General features: G+C 44.9%; 1 protein-coding gene across 2 annotated transcripts in view; it reads right to left on the bottom strand.

Annotated features, from left to right (window-relative positions):
- Positions 1–13,218, bottom strand: part of sema5ba (sema domain, seven thrombospondin repeats (type 1 and type 1-like), transmembrane domain (TM) and short cytoplasmic domain, (semaphorin) 5Ba) — a 607,738-nt gene that overhangs the window by 118,122 nt on the left and 476,398 nt on the right. For both annotated transcript variants that reach the window (XM_073046134.1, XM_073046135.1), the window contains one exon: positions 125–306. In XM_073046134.1, coding sequence (XP_072902235.1) covers positions 125–306 — 182 coding nt within the window. The remainder of the gene's footprint in view (positions 1–124; positions 307–13,218) is intronic.

The raw sequence follows: 13,218 nt of genomic DNA, 5'->3' as shown, positions 1-13,218 counted from the left end.
TCAGGGCACTGGACTGTGCGTTGCATCTGAACCCAGAGGATGTGCTCCACTGCACCATGTAAAAATGGTCATTGTTACACAAACCTCCTCAGGCTGACCCAATATAACAATGGAGTCCTCATACCTTGAACAATTTGCCACTTCAGTCCTGGACCCTTCACACTCATGCCCTCCGCACTGTGGAGCAGGGCTGTCACATGACCTTGAGCGGCACATGCATGACCCCGTAGCCTCCTTGTCCGTATGCTCACATAGTTGCCATGGAGTCCAAGGTCCAAATTCACCATCCACCGTGAGGTTTCTCATCTAAATCAAGGAAGCCCAATTATTAGATAGCCCAAATATATGAATAAATAAAACATTTAAATTCATCTTTGGTCACTTGCACTGTGCATGAAAACATGTAATTGTTAAAACAGAAGAGGAGACAATTTGAGTTACAGAACTGGTGCTGGCTGCTATTACAGCAATCCCATCAGTCCTATTCTCCAACTTTCTCCCAGGCACCCGGCAAGTTAGTTTCCACAAATGCCTATCCAATTGCTCTTTGAAGATACCAATTGATTCTGTTGTAAATGAATGTCAGTTAAAGATCAAAAGTGCACTCTAGAAGACATTACAGAAACTAGGCTCATCTCCATGCGATACTTCTTGCTGCTTCTTCCAATGGACAGGTGAAACAAACGCCTGAATGCGTGTACCACCAGGCTTAAGGAAAGCATCTACATCACTGTTATAAGACTACTAAATAGTCCCTTAGTATAATAAGATGGATCATGACCTCTCAACCCACCTTGTTACAATCATTCACCTTACTGTTTACCTACACTGTACTTTCTTTGCAGATTTTACACTTCAGTTTGCATTCTGTTATTGTTTTACCTTGTTCTACCCCACTGGGAATGATTTGGACTGCATGTATGCAAGACAAGCTTTTCACTGTATCTTGCTACCTGTGACAAAAGTAAACCATTTTAAATTCCAGATTAAAAGCATTTTTTCCTATATGTTTGCTCTTGTACCTTTTTCCAGATCTGTACTCCTGGTTCTCAACTGTAATGGTAATTGGCTGCTAATGGGAAAAGCTTTAATTTCCTTCCATCCAGGAAGGACGTACAGGAGCCTTAGGTCGTACATCACCAGGTTTAGGAACAGTTACTACTCTTCAACCATCAGGCTCTTGAAACAGAGAGGATAGTTCACTCACCACAACACCGAACTAATCATTGAACACAAACATTATCAAGCTCTCTAGAACTCCTGTTCTCAGAATTATTTATTTTACTTATTTGTTTATTGTGATTTTTTTTGTATTTGTTTATTTTGTCTTTTGCAGATGATGTTTGTGTGTAGTTTTTTCACTGATTGTATTGTGTTTCTTTATTCTGCTGTGACCTGCAAAAAAGAGAATCACAGTATAGTATATGGTGACATATATGTATTTGGATAATTAAATTTACTGTAAACTTTAATGTTACTTTGAACTTTTCCATTTATTCACCCTTTTGAAACTAATCACAAACTTTTTGACTTCCATAAAACATGCTCCTAATCTTTTTTTGGTCAAGCAAAACAACTCTGATCTAACCTTAAGGCTGAAAGGAACTGTTCTGGTGAATCTCTCTTTCATTCTTTGCTGGACATTCAGATTTCCCTAAACTGAATGCAACCGTCACACTTGGCCTCACCTTTGTTTTGTAAAGCTTTTCCTCTCTGTGCCTCTATTTATGAATTCCAGAATTTTATATGCATTACAAACCTCTCTCTCAACAGGCCCTGTCTCTTCCAAGGATTTATGCATACTTCCATCCAGGTGCTTCTGTTGCAACACACCCCTCAGAGATATGCCATTGACATAAGTAGCAACATTCTCTTGTAACCTTGCTTCTGAAACTTGATTCTTTTTATGATATCAGAGGAGCATGTCTATGTTAGTCATAGAGTCATAAAGCTATGCAGTATTGAAACAAGCCATTCAGCCCAACTTGGCCCCACTGACCATGTTCCATAACTGAGCTAGTCCCATTTGCCTGCATTTGGCCCATTTCCTTCTAAGCCTTTCCTAACCACTGAAGGTTTATATGTGCTATAATTGTACCCACCACTACCTCTTCTTCAGGTAGCTTTCCTGCACCTTCTCCAGTTTAATGGCATCCTTCCTATAGCAGAACAAACACAAACGTACATAGAACTCCAAATGTGGCCTTACTAATGATTTGTATAGTTGTAAAATGACATCCCAAATCCTGTACTCAATATTCTAACTAATAAAGGCAGGCTTTCTGTAGCATTCTTCTTTAGTAAATGCCTCCTTTAGCAAGCTGTCCACCTGTGTCACCACTTTCATGAAAACATGTACCTAGGTTTCTCTGTTCTACAAGACTCCCCGGGGCTTTGTGATTCACTGTGCAAGTCCTACCCTGGTTTGTCTCACTCAAATGCAACACCTCGCATTTATCTGCACTAAATTTCATCACTCAATATCACTCAATATCACTCAATATCAGCCAGTCCCGAGGGAGAGACAATTCCTCCAAAATATTGTGATAGATTATCTATGGTAAAAAGGTATCGATCACATTCTACCTTCACACATTATACTCAAAATAAATGTTAGATCAAACAAAGACAAGAACATAGGAGCAAAAGTGCAGAGGAGATTCAAGAGGACCTTATAGAGACTTGAGGTACTGAAGATTGGAGACAGACTGAGCAGGCTGGGACTTTATTCACTGGAGAGTTGGAGAATGAGGGGTGATCTTATGGACTTCTATAAAATCATGAGGTGCATAGACAGGATGAATGCACATAGACATTTCCCCGAGGAATGGGGAGTCAAGAACTAGAGGGCACAGCTTTAAGGTGATAGGGCAGAGATTTATATAAATATGGGCAAATGGAACCAGCTTGGAAGAATATCTTGGTTGACATGAGCCAGATAGGCTGAGGGGCCCCTTTCATGCTGTATGACTGTGTCACTAAGCCACTTGGCCGCCTCGAGCCTGCCCCACCATTCCACGTGTTTACAGCTGATCTACACTTGCCTCAATCCTTTTCTGTACCAGGTCCTCATCATCTTCAACTAATAACACACACAAAATGCTGGAGGAACTCAGCAAGTCGGGCAGTACTTATTGACGGGAATAAGTCTCTTGTGTTTACCATCAAATACGGATTGACAAATTCTTTGTTATATTTCTTTATAAGTTTTCTTCTGTCATTAAAGTCTACTCTTGCAACAAATAGTTTTCAAGATACAGTGACAAAGACACAGTCAGGTTTGCTTGTCCTTGGTTGAAGAATTTGTTTCAGCACATTTCTACAGATGTACCGTGGACAGTATTGTGTCTGGTTGGATTAGATATTGGCTCCTGTCAGAGATTGGTAGTAGAGTGTTGCCTCTCTGGCAGGAGGCCTGTGACTAGTATATCGGTGCTGGGTCTGTTGTTGTTTATCATCTAGATGATAATGTGGTTAACTGGATCAGCAGATTTATGGCTGACACCAAGATTGGGGGTGTAGTGGAAAAAGAGGAAGGCTATCAAAGCTTGCATTGAGATCTGAACCAGCTGGAAAAATGGGCTGAAAAACAGCAGGGAATTTAATGCAGACAAGTGTGAAGTGCTGCACTTTGGGAGAACAAACCAGGATAGAACTTACACGGTGAGTGGTAGGGCACTGAGGAATGTGGTAGAACAGAGGGATCAGGGAAAACAGATCTATAATTCTTTGGAAGTGGTGTATACTGATAAATAGGGTTGTAAAGAAAGCTTTTGGTACATCAGCCTTCATAAATCACAGTATTGAGTGCAGGAGTTGGGGTGTTCCATTGAAGTTGTATAAGACATTGGTGAGGCCTAATTTAGAGTATTGTGTGCAGTTTTGGTCACCTACCTACAGGAAAGATGTCAATAATATTGAAAGAATATAGAGAAAATTTACAAGGATGTTGCCAGGACCTGAGGACCTGGATTATAGAGAAAGGTTGAATAGGTTAGGACTTTTTTCCCTGTACTGTGGGAGAATAAGAAAAGCTTTAATAGACATATACAAAATTATGAGGGGTATAGATAGTGTAAATGCAGGCAGGCTTTTTCCACTGAGGTTTGGTGAGACTACAACTGGAGGTCATGAGTTTAGGATTAAAGGTGAAATGTTTAAAGGGGAACTTTTTCACTCAGTGAATGGTGGAAGTATTAAATGAACTGCCAGCAAGGTGGTGGATGCAGGTTTGATTTCAACATTTAAGAGAAATTAAATCTAAGTACATGGGTGGAAGGGATATGGAGGGAGATGGTCTGGGTGCAGATCGATGGGACTAGGCAGATTAACAGCTTGGCATGGACTAGATTAGCCAAAGGGCTTGTCCTGTACTGTAGTGTTCTATGACTCAATGACTCTATGTATCATTGTCTGATATAGAGGCTCCAATGCCCAGCATTAGAAAAAGCTGCAGAAGATTTTAATCTTAGTATCACAACCACAGATTTAGCAGCGCAGCAGATACGGCAATTGTGCTGGTGAATATGCACGTGTCAGCTAATTATTATTTCATTGTGATAGTATTTAACTCCATTCTTTCCATCATGGTGCTTGCGGAGACTTGAACACAGCACACAATGCTTCACTGCCTATTTGCATTCGGCCTTGCCTGAGAAATTGGTCTGTCAAATCAACTGACTTTGAAGACTAGCAGCTTAAGACTACTTTTATAGTTAGATATTCCTTTCACCCACAGTGTTGTCTTCATTTTCCATTTGAGAGTTTTAGTGAATGGCCTGTTTGGCCTAGTGTTTATTGTTTTCTTTTCCCTCTAACTCTGTTCACTTTAAAGTCTGTGGACTATCAACCACTTCAATAGTTGGGTGGGGAGGGAGAGGGAGAGGGAGAGGGAGGGGGAGGGGGAGGGAGAGGGAGAGGGAGAGGGAGAGAGAGAGACACACACACACACACCTTGGTCTTGAGATTCATTGGTCAGGTAGGAGACAGGCAATGTTCTTAGTGAAGTTACAGAGACAATGGGGCAGATAGAGTGGACAGCCAGTGCCTCTTCCCCAGAGCAACACAGCTCAATACAAGAGGACATGGCTTTAAGGAAAGGGGTGGAAAGTTCAAGGGGGATATTAGAGGAAGGTTTTTTACTCAGAGAGTGGTTGGTGCGTGGAATGCACCGTCTGAGTCAGTGGTGGAGGCAGATACACTAGTGAAATTTAAGAGGCTACTAGACAGGTATATGGAGGAATTTAAGGTGGGGGATTATATGGGAGGCAGGGTTTAAGGGTCAGCACAACATTGTGGGCCGAAGGGCCTGTACTGTGCTGTATTGTTCTATGTTCTGTAATCTCGTGCCGACAAGTCGAGTCTCATCTGGAGGAACAGGTATCATACCCAGCCACAATGGTGACCACATCGCCGCAGACAATCAGAGTCAGGTGTCTTAAGATATTCTAGTGATCCTGATGGCTGCAGGAATTTTATTGCCCAATTTGAGCTGTCATTCCAAGCTCAGCCTGGTCGTTTTGGTGGTGGTGCATGAAAACTGGCATACATGGTCAATCTTCTAGTTGGATCTCCACTCAGCCTGTTCAACGCTTTATGGGAGCAAGGATACCCCGCAGTCCAGTCGTTCCAACATTTTGTGGCGGAGATAAGGAGGGTTTTGATCTTCCAGTACGGAGTCAGGAGGCTGCTCATCAATTCTTGGACCAAGGTGGAGGAACAGTGAAAGCCTATGCAGTCAAATGTTGCATGCTTGCAGTAGAGATGGGTTGGAATGAGAGATCTCTCATCACTGCCTTCCAGCATGGACCAAACACAGGGGTCCGACATGAGATCTCTGTCCGGGACCTGCAGGATGGTCTGGATGACCTGGTTAATCTGGCTATTCGAGTTTACTGGGTAACTGAGTGGCGCAGGGAAAGAATGTTTCAAACTTCCTATGAGCCGTCTAATCAGCATCTTTCCTCGCCCTCTCTCCCTCTCTCACCACCCAGCACCCAGTCTACAGAGGAGCCTATGCATGCAGAATGCATGCGCCTGTCTCTGGAGGAACGAGAACGGCACAGGAGAACAGATTTCTGCCTCTATTGTGGTGATCCAGGACACTTCCGGGCAACATGTTCCAAGCGTTCAGTAAAAGAGAACACCCATCAGCAGGGAAGGGAATCTTGACGTGTCGGTCTTCTCTTCGGTCAGCTTCCCCTAATTAGAACATAGAAACATAGAAAACCTGCAGCACAATACAGGCCCTTCAGCCCACAAAATTGTGCCGAACATGTCCCTACCCTAGAAATTACTAGGCTTACCTATAGCCCTCTATTTTTCTAAGCTCCATGTAACTATCCAAAAGTCTCTTAAAAGACCTTATCATATCCGCCTCCACCACTGTTGCCGGCAGCCCATTCCACGCAGTCACCACTCTCTCTGAGTAAAAAACGTACCCCTGACATCTCCTCTGTACCTACTCCCCAGCACATTAAACCTGTGTCCTCTTGTGGCAACCATTTCAGCCCTGGGAAAAAGCTTCTGACTATTCACACGATCAATGCCTTATATACGTCTATCAGGTCACCTCTCATCCTCCGTCGCTCCAAGGAGAAAAGGCTGAGTTCACTCAACCTATTCTCATAAGGCTTGCTCCCCAATCCAGGCAACATCCTTGTAAATCTCCTCTGCAGCCTTTCTATAGCTTCCACATCCTTCCTGTAGTGAGGCGACTAGAACTGAACACAGTACTCCAAGTGGGGTCTGACCAGGGTCCTATATAGCTGCAACAACACCTCTTGGCTCCTAAATTCAATTCCACGATTGATGCAGGCCAATACACCATACGCCTTCTTAACCACAGAGTCAACCTGCACAGCTGCTTTGAGTGTCCTATGGACTCGGACCCCAAGATCCCTCTGATCCTCCACACTACCAAGAGTCTTGTCATTAATGCTATATTCTGCCATCATATTTGACCTACCAAAATGAACCACTTCACACTTATTTGGGTTGAACTCCAACTGCCACTTCTCAGCCCAGTTTTGCATCCTATCAAGGTCCCGCTGTAACCTTTGACAGCCCTCCACACTATCCACACCTCTAACCTTTGTGACATCAGCAAACTTACTAACCCATGCTGGCATCTGATTTTTAACATCTCTGGGGAGCAACGATACTTTCAAAAATAGATCTGTGCAATGCTTATAATCTGATTCGCATAAGAGAAGCGGATGAGTGGAAAACAGCTTTCAATACCTCTTGGCCACTAGAGTACCTGGTGATGTCTTTTGGTCTGGCCAGCTGTATACCAGGCCATGGTTAACGATGTGCTCAGGGACATGTTGAACCAGTTTGATTGTGTATTTAGATGACATTCTTGTCTATTCCCACTCTTAACAGGAGCACGTCCAGCATATCCAGAGAGTACTCGGATGGCTTCTTGAAATGACCTATACGCTAAGCCTGAAAAATGTGAATTCCATAAAGACCAGGTGTTGTTTTGGGCTATGTACTTGCCCCATCCAATGTTCAAGTGGACCCTGGTAAAATTCAGGCAGTTGTAGAGTGGCCCAAACCATCTACAGTCAAACAGGTACAGTGCTTCATGGGGTTTACAAACTTTTATCGCCGCTTCATCCGGTATTTTGGCTTTATCGCGGCTCCAAACAATGCAATCACCAAGAAGACCTTGGCAGGATTCCATTGGACGGACGATGCCGACCAATCATTTTCCGAGTTAAAGCGACGTTTCACCACCGCCCCGCTGCTGCAACACCCAGACCCATCTCAGCCAGTCATCATCGAGGTGGATGCATCCGATGTGGGCATTGGAGCCGTCCTCTCTCAGCCAGTCATCATCGAGGTGGAGGCATCCGATGTGGGCATTGGAGCCGTCCTCTCTCAGCCAGTCATCATCGAGGTGGATGCATCCGATGTGGGCATTGGAGCCGTCCTCTCTCAGCCAGTCATCATCGAGGTGGAGGCATCCGATGTGGGCATTGGAGCCGTCCTCTCTCAGCCAGTCATCATCGAGGTGGAGGCATCCGATGTGGGCATTGGAGCCGTCCTCTCTCAGCCAGTCATCATCGAGGTGGAGGCATCCGATGTGGGCATTGGAGCCGTCCTCTCTCAGCCAGTCATCATCGAGGTGGAGGCATCCGATGTGGGCATTGGAGCCGTCCTCTCTCAGCCAGTCATCATCGAGGTGGAGGCATCCGATGTGGGCATTGGAGCCGTCCTCTCTCAGCCAGTCATCATCGAGGTGGAGGCATCCGATGTGGGCATTGGAGCCGTCCTCTCTCAGCCAGTCATCATCGAGGTGGAGGCATCCGATGTGGGCATTGGAGCCGTCCTCTCTCAGCCAGTCATCGTCGAGGTGGAGGCATCCGATGTGGGCATTGGAGCCGTCCTCTCTCACCGCTCGTCTGCGGATAACCGGTTGCACCCCTGTGCCTTTCTTTCCTGTCGCTTGACTCTGAACGAGAGGAATTACGATATTGGGAACCAGGAGCTTCTGGCTGTCTACGAGGCCCTGGAGGAATAGCGGCACTTGCTGGAGGGGGCAGAGCATTCATACTTGGTCTGGACAGATCGCAAGAACCTCTTCTAGATTCAGGATAGTAGGAGTCTCAACTTCCATCAAGCCCGGTGGGCTCTCTTCTTTACACGGTTCAATTTCATCCCTGCCCATGTCGTGACAGCAAGAATACAAAGGCCGATGCCCTCTCCAGGCAGTTTGATGGCTCTGAGGACAATGCTGATCCAGAGCCCATTCTTCCTCACTCATTGATTGCTGCTCCGGTGATCTGGGGAATAGAGGCAGAGGTGTGGGCCACCCAACAATCAGATCCAGGCCCGGATTAGGTACCTGCCAACCAGCTGTTCGTTCCTACTGCGGTGCCTTCCAAAGTGTTGGAATGGGGTCACTCCTGCCTTCTGACTGGCCACCCAGGAATTGAATGGACCCAGGAGTTTATAAAGACATAATTTTGCTGGCCATCTATGTCCTAGGATGTCCATGACTTTGTATCTACCTGCCCACCTGTTCTTGGAACAAGACATCATGCCAGCTTCCTCCAGGTCTGGTATGTCCACTGCCTGTGCCCCAATGCCCCTGGTCCCACCTCTCATTAGATTTAATCACTGGGCTGCCCCCATCGTTGTAGATAGATTTTCCAAGGCTGCTGACTTCATTGCCCTCCCCAAGTTCCCATCGGAGACTGCCACACTCATGGTTCAACACGTGTTCAGGCTCCAAGGCTTTCCTCAAGATGTAATGTCTGGTCGTGGACCACATTTCACTTTCTGCTTTTGGAAGGCTTTCTGCTCTCTTGTAGGAGCCATGGACAGCCTCTCGTCTGGCCTCCACCCCCAATCTAATGGCCATACTGAGGGAGTGAACCAGGAGTGGAGACAACCCTGTGCTGCCTTGCTCCTTCCAACCCCACGTCCTGGAGTTCCCAATTGGTTTGGTATTTAACTCCATTCTTTCCATCGTAGCACTTTTCGAGACTTGAGCAAAGCACAGCAACAATTTGCTGCCTGTTTGCATTCGACCTTGAGAAATTGGACCGTTGAACCAGCTGACTGTGAAGACGAGCAGTATTCCTTTCAGCCGCAATGTAGGCTTTGTTTTCCATTTGAATTTTAGTTAACGGCCCTGTTTGGCCTCGTCTTTATTGTTTTCTGTTCATATTAAAGTCTGTGAACTATCGACCTGCTTCAGAGTCTCTCACTCCGCACTTGGGCCATATCCGAACTCGGTGACACTTGGCCAGCTCCATCATGGGCACTAAGCTCCACATTGTCAAGGATATCTTCAGAGGGCAATGTCTCAAGAAGGTACCATCCATCATTAAGGACCTCCATCACTTCTCTTTACTACCATCAGGGAAGAGGTACTTTTCGGTTGTCCATCAAAATCCAATGACGATGTCCACACCTTTAACGGTGAGATCTTTGATGACGATACAGTCCTATTCTGGACCCACAAGCTCTATTGCAAATGGGACATGTATATGTGGTAATGGTAGTGGTAGTGGTGGCAACCATGGCTGCATTTCTCCTGGCTCTCTTCTACTGTCTTCTGGTTGTTCTTTCCATCTCCAGAATACGAACCCCATCCCTACACAGCTGTTGCCAAGTGATACGGTCAGCAGCAACATCCTCCAGGTCCTCAGGTCTGATCTTGCATTTCCTTAAAGCATTCTTCATTTGATCCTTATTGCACTTCTTCGGCCCTCCAGCTGAGTGTCGACCATGATGTAGCTGGCTGTATAACACTCTGCAGGGTAGCCGACATGGGGACATCCTTATCACGTGCCCCAGCCACTGCAGCTGACGCTGGGTGATCATGGCCTCAATACTTCTGCAGTTGGTCTTTACAAGTATTTCAGTGTGAGGCACCCGCTCATGCCAAGTAATTCCCAGGATGCGCTGAAGGCAGATTATGTGGAAGCGCTCCAAGGACTTGATGTGACGGCTGTAGGTTACCCAAGCTTCACAGCCACAAAGGAGGGTGGTGACGCAGACCGCTTGGTATACAGCGACCTTTGTGGAGGGACGAAGGCTCCTGTTCTGAAAGACTCTACGCTGAAGTCTCCCAAAGGCAGCTGATGCCTGTTTAATGCGGCTCTGGATGTCGTTGTCAATGCCGCTATCCTCAGAGAGAATGCTCCCCAGATATTTGAGAGATGGCACTACTGACAGCTTTTCATCACCAACAGTGAAGGCAGGTAGAGTGGGTGGGACACTGGTACTCCATTGGCAAACCACCTCTGTCTTGGTGGTATTGACGGTCAGCCCCATCCTGCTGTACGCTCTCACCACCACCACAAGGACAGTCTGAAGATCTTCCGGAGTATGGGCCACAAGAGCACAGTCATCTACATACTGCAGCTCCAGGAGCCCCTCTCTACGGAATTTGGTGGTTGCATGGAGCCTCCTGATGTTAAAGAGGTTGCCATCTAATCTGACGTCCACTGCCACACCGCTGCTGTCTTCAATCTCATCGTGGAGAAGCTTGGTAACACACAGGAGGAAGATGTTACAGAGCATTCGCACTAGCACACACCCCTGCCTCACCCCTGTGCGTACAAGGAAGGGCTCGGACTCTTGTCCTCCTATGGTCACCTGAGCAGTCATCCCATTGTGGAACTGCTGGAGGTTGTTAACAAATTTGATGGGACAGCCAAAGCTGAGGAGGACATCCCATAAGAGCTCTCTTTGCACAGTGTCAAATGCTTTGGAGAGGTTGACAAAGGCCATAAATAGGTCCTGATGTTGTTCCCGGCACTTTTCCTGAAGCTGCCGGGCTGTAAAGATCATGTCCATCGTGCTCCTGTTCTTCCTAAATCCACAATGCGATTCAGGCAGCATTGACTCGGTGATTTTGCTGATGAGCCTCTGAAGCATCACCTTAGCCAGGACCTTTCCAGCAACAGAAAGGAGTGATATGTCAAGATACAGGAGCCTGAAGACACACTCAATGTATTAGGAATACCTTCTTCCCTTCTGTTCTCAGAGTTCTGAAAGGGTCATGAACACTACCTCAAATTTTGATCTTTTTGCACTACTTAGTTTGGTATTTCTGTTGTAACTAGTAGTATGTTTTAATACTATATCTTGTACTGCACTGCTGCAGGAAAACAAACTTTGTGACTGTGTCGATGATAATAAACCTGACTCTGAAGCAATTGATCAGCTTTTGCTCACTTCTGGGATGAACACAGAGCACACAGCCCATCCAAGTCCGTCAGAAATACGTGATGTTGGAGAATGTGGGTGACTAATACAAAACAGATGCAAGCTGCACTAATAATGTCAACAGAATCAAATTTCAGAAGCAAGGCATCAGAGAAGGCTGTGACTTTGTGTCAATAACATAGCATGAAGGGTGTGTTGCAACAGAAGCACCTGAATGGAAGTGTGAATAAATCCTTGGAAGAGATGGGGCCTGTTGAAAGAGCAGCTGGTAATGTGAAACGATTGACATCTGAGGCAAAGTATTCCCAGAAAAGTCAACAAGAGAACTGAAATGTGATTCAATGTTGATTTATTTAATTTACTCAAAAGCTGGGGGGGGGGGGGGGGGGGCGGGGGTTCTGCAAACAAAATGATTATCCTCTGAAGTACAGGCCCTTTAGCCCATGATGCTGTGCTGACATCTTAACCTACTCTAAGATCAATCTAACCTTTCCCTCTCACATCGCCATTAACTTCTCTTTCATCCATGTGTCCATCTAAGATATTAATCAGTTGACTGTTAGTTCAAAGAATTTGCTCTTCTGTTCTAATGATTGGTGATTCGATACAGGTGTAGAAGATGATAAGAGGCATAGATCAAGTGGACAGTCAGAGACTTTTTCCCAGAATGGATCTGTCCGATATGAGATAGCACAATTTTAAGTATGGGTGGATGTACGAAGTAGGTTTATTACAGAGTGATGAATGCACCGCCAGGGGTGGTGGTACAGGCTGGTACATTAGGGACATTTGAGATTTTTAGAGGCACAAGGGTGATATTGATGGCCTTATGATTTGTACTATGTTGTAATGTTTTATAATTCACTTTTTTTCAATCTTTTTTATTGATTTTCCAGTAAAGAAAAAATTACAAATCAGAGAAGTTTTAACAAACACATAATACAAAAGACCTATAAACAGCAAAAAAAGTATATATTGTCAAAGTCAATTAAGTACAATGTTGCACAGTTGTATATATAATATAAACAAGAAAACAAAACTCCTCTTGACAAATCATTAAAAAATGATTGGAAATTTTATTGTATAAGAAGAAAAGAAAACCCCCACTAAACTAACCTAAAACAAAAAAAAGAAAGATTGGGCAGTCCATTTGAGGATAAAATTAGAAGAAAAAAGAAGAAAGAAAACATCCTTCCAGTCACCTCCGAACCTTCGCTGATAAGGAAAAAATTTTCCTTATAAAAAATAAAAAATAAATTAAATCATATGAAAATATTGAATAAAGGGTCGCCAAACATGTTCAAAATTAAAAGATTTGTCAAACGTCCGGCTTCTAATTTTCTCCAAACTTAAACAGGACATAATGGAGGAGAGCCAGTTAAAAACAGTATGTGGATTAGAATCTTTCCAGTGTAACAAGATAACTTTCCTAGCCAGTAAAGTTGAAAAGGCTATCACATGTTGAGCGGAAGCAGAAACTCTACCTGGTTCCTCTGGAATACTCCCAAAAATTGCCGTGAGTGAATT

Source organism: Hemitrygon akajei, chromosome 5, assembly GCF_048418815.1.
Source record: "Hemitrygon akajei chromosome 5, sHemAka1.3, whole genome shotgun sequence".
Taxonomy (NCBI): domain Eukaryota; kingdom Metazoa; phylum Chordata; class Chondrichthyes; order Myliobatiformes; family Dasyatidae; genus Hemitrygon; species Hemitrygon akajei.
This window is presented reverse-complemented; position numbering and strand designations above follow the sequence as displayed.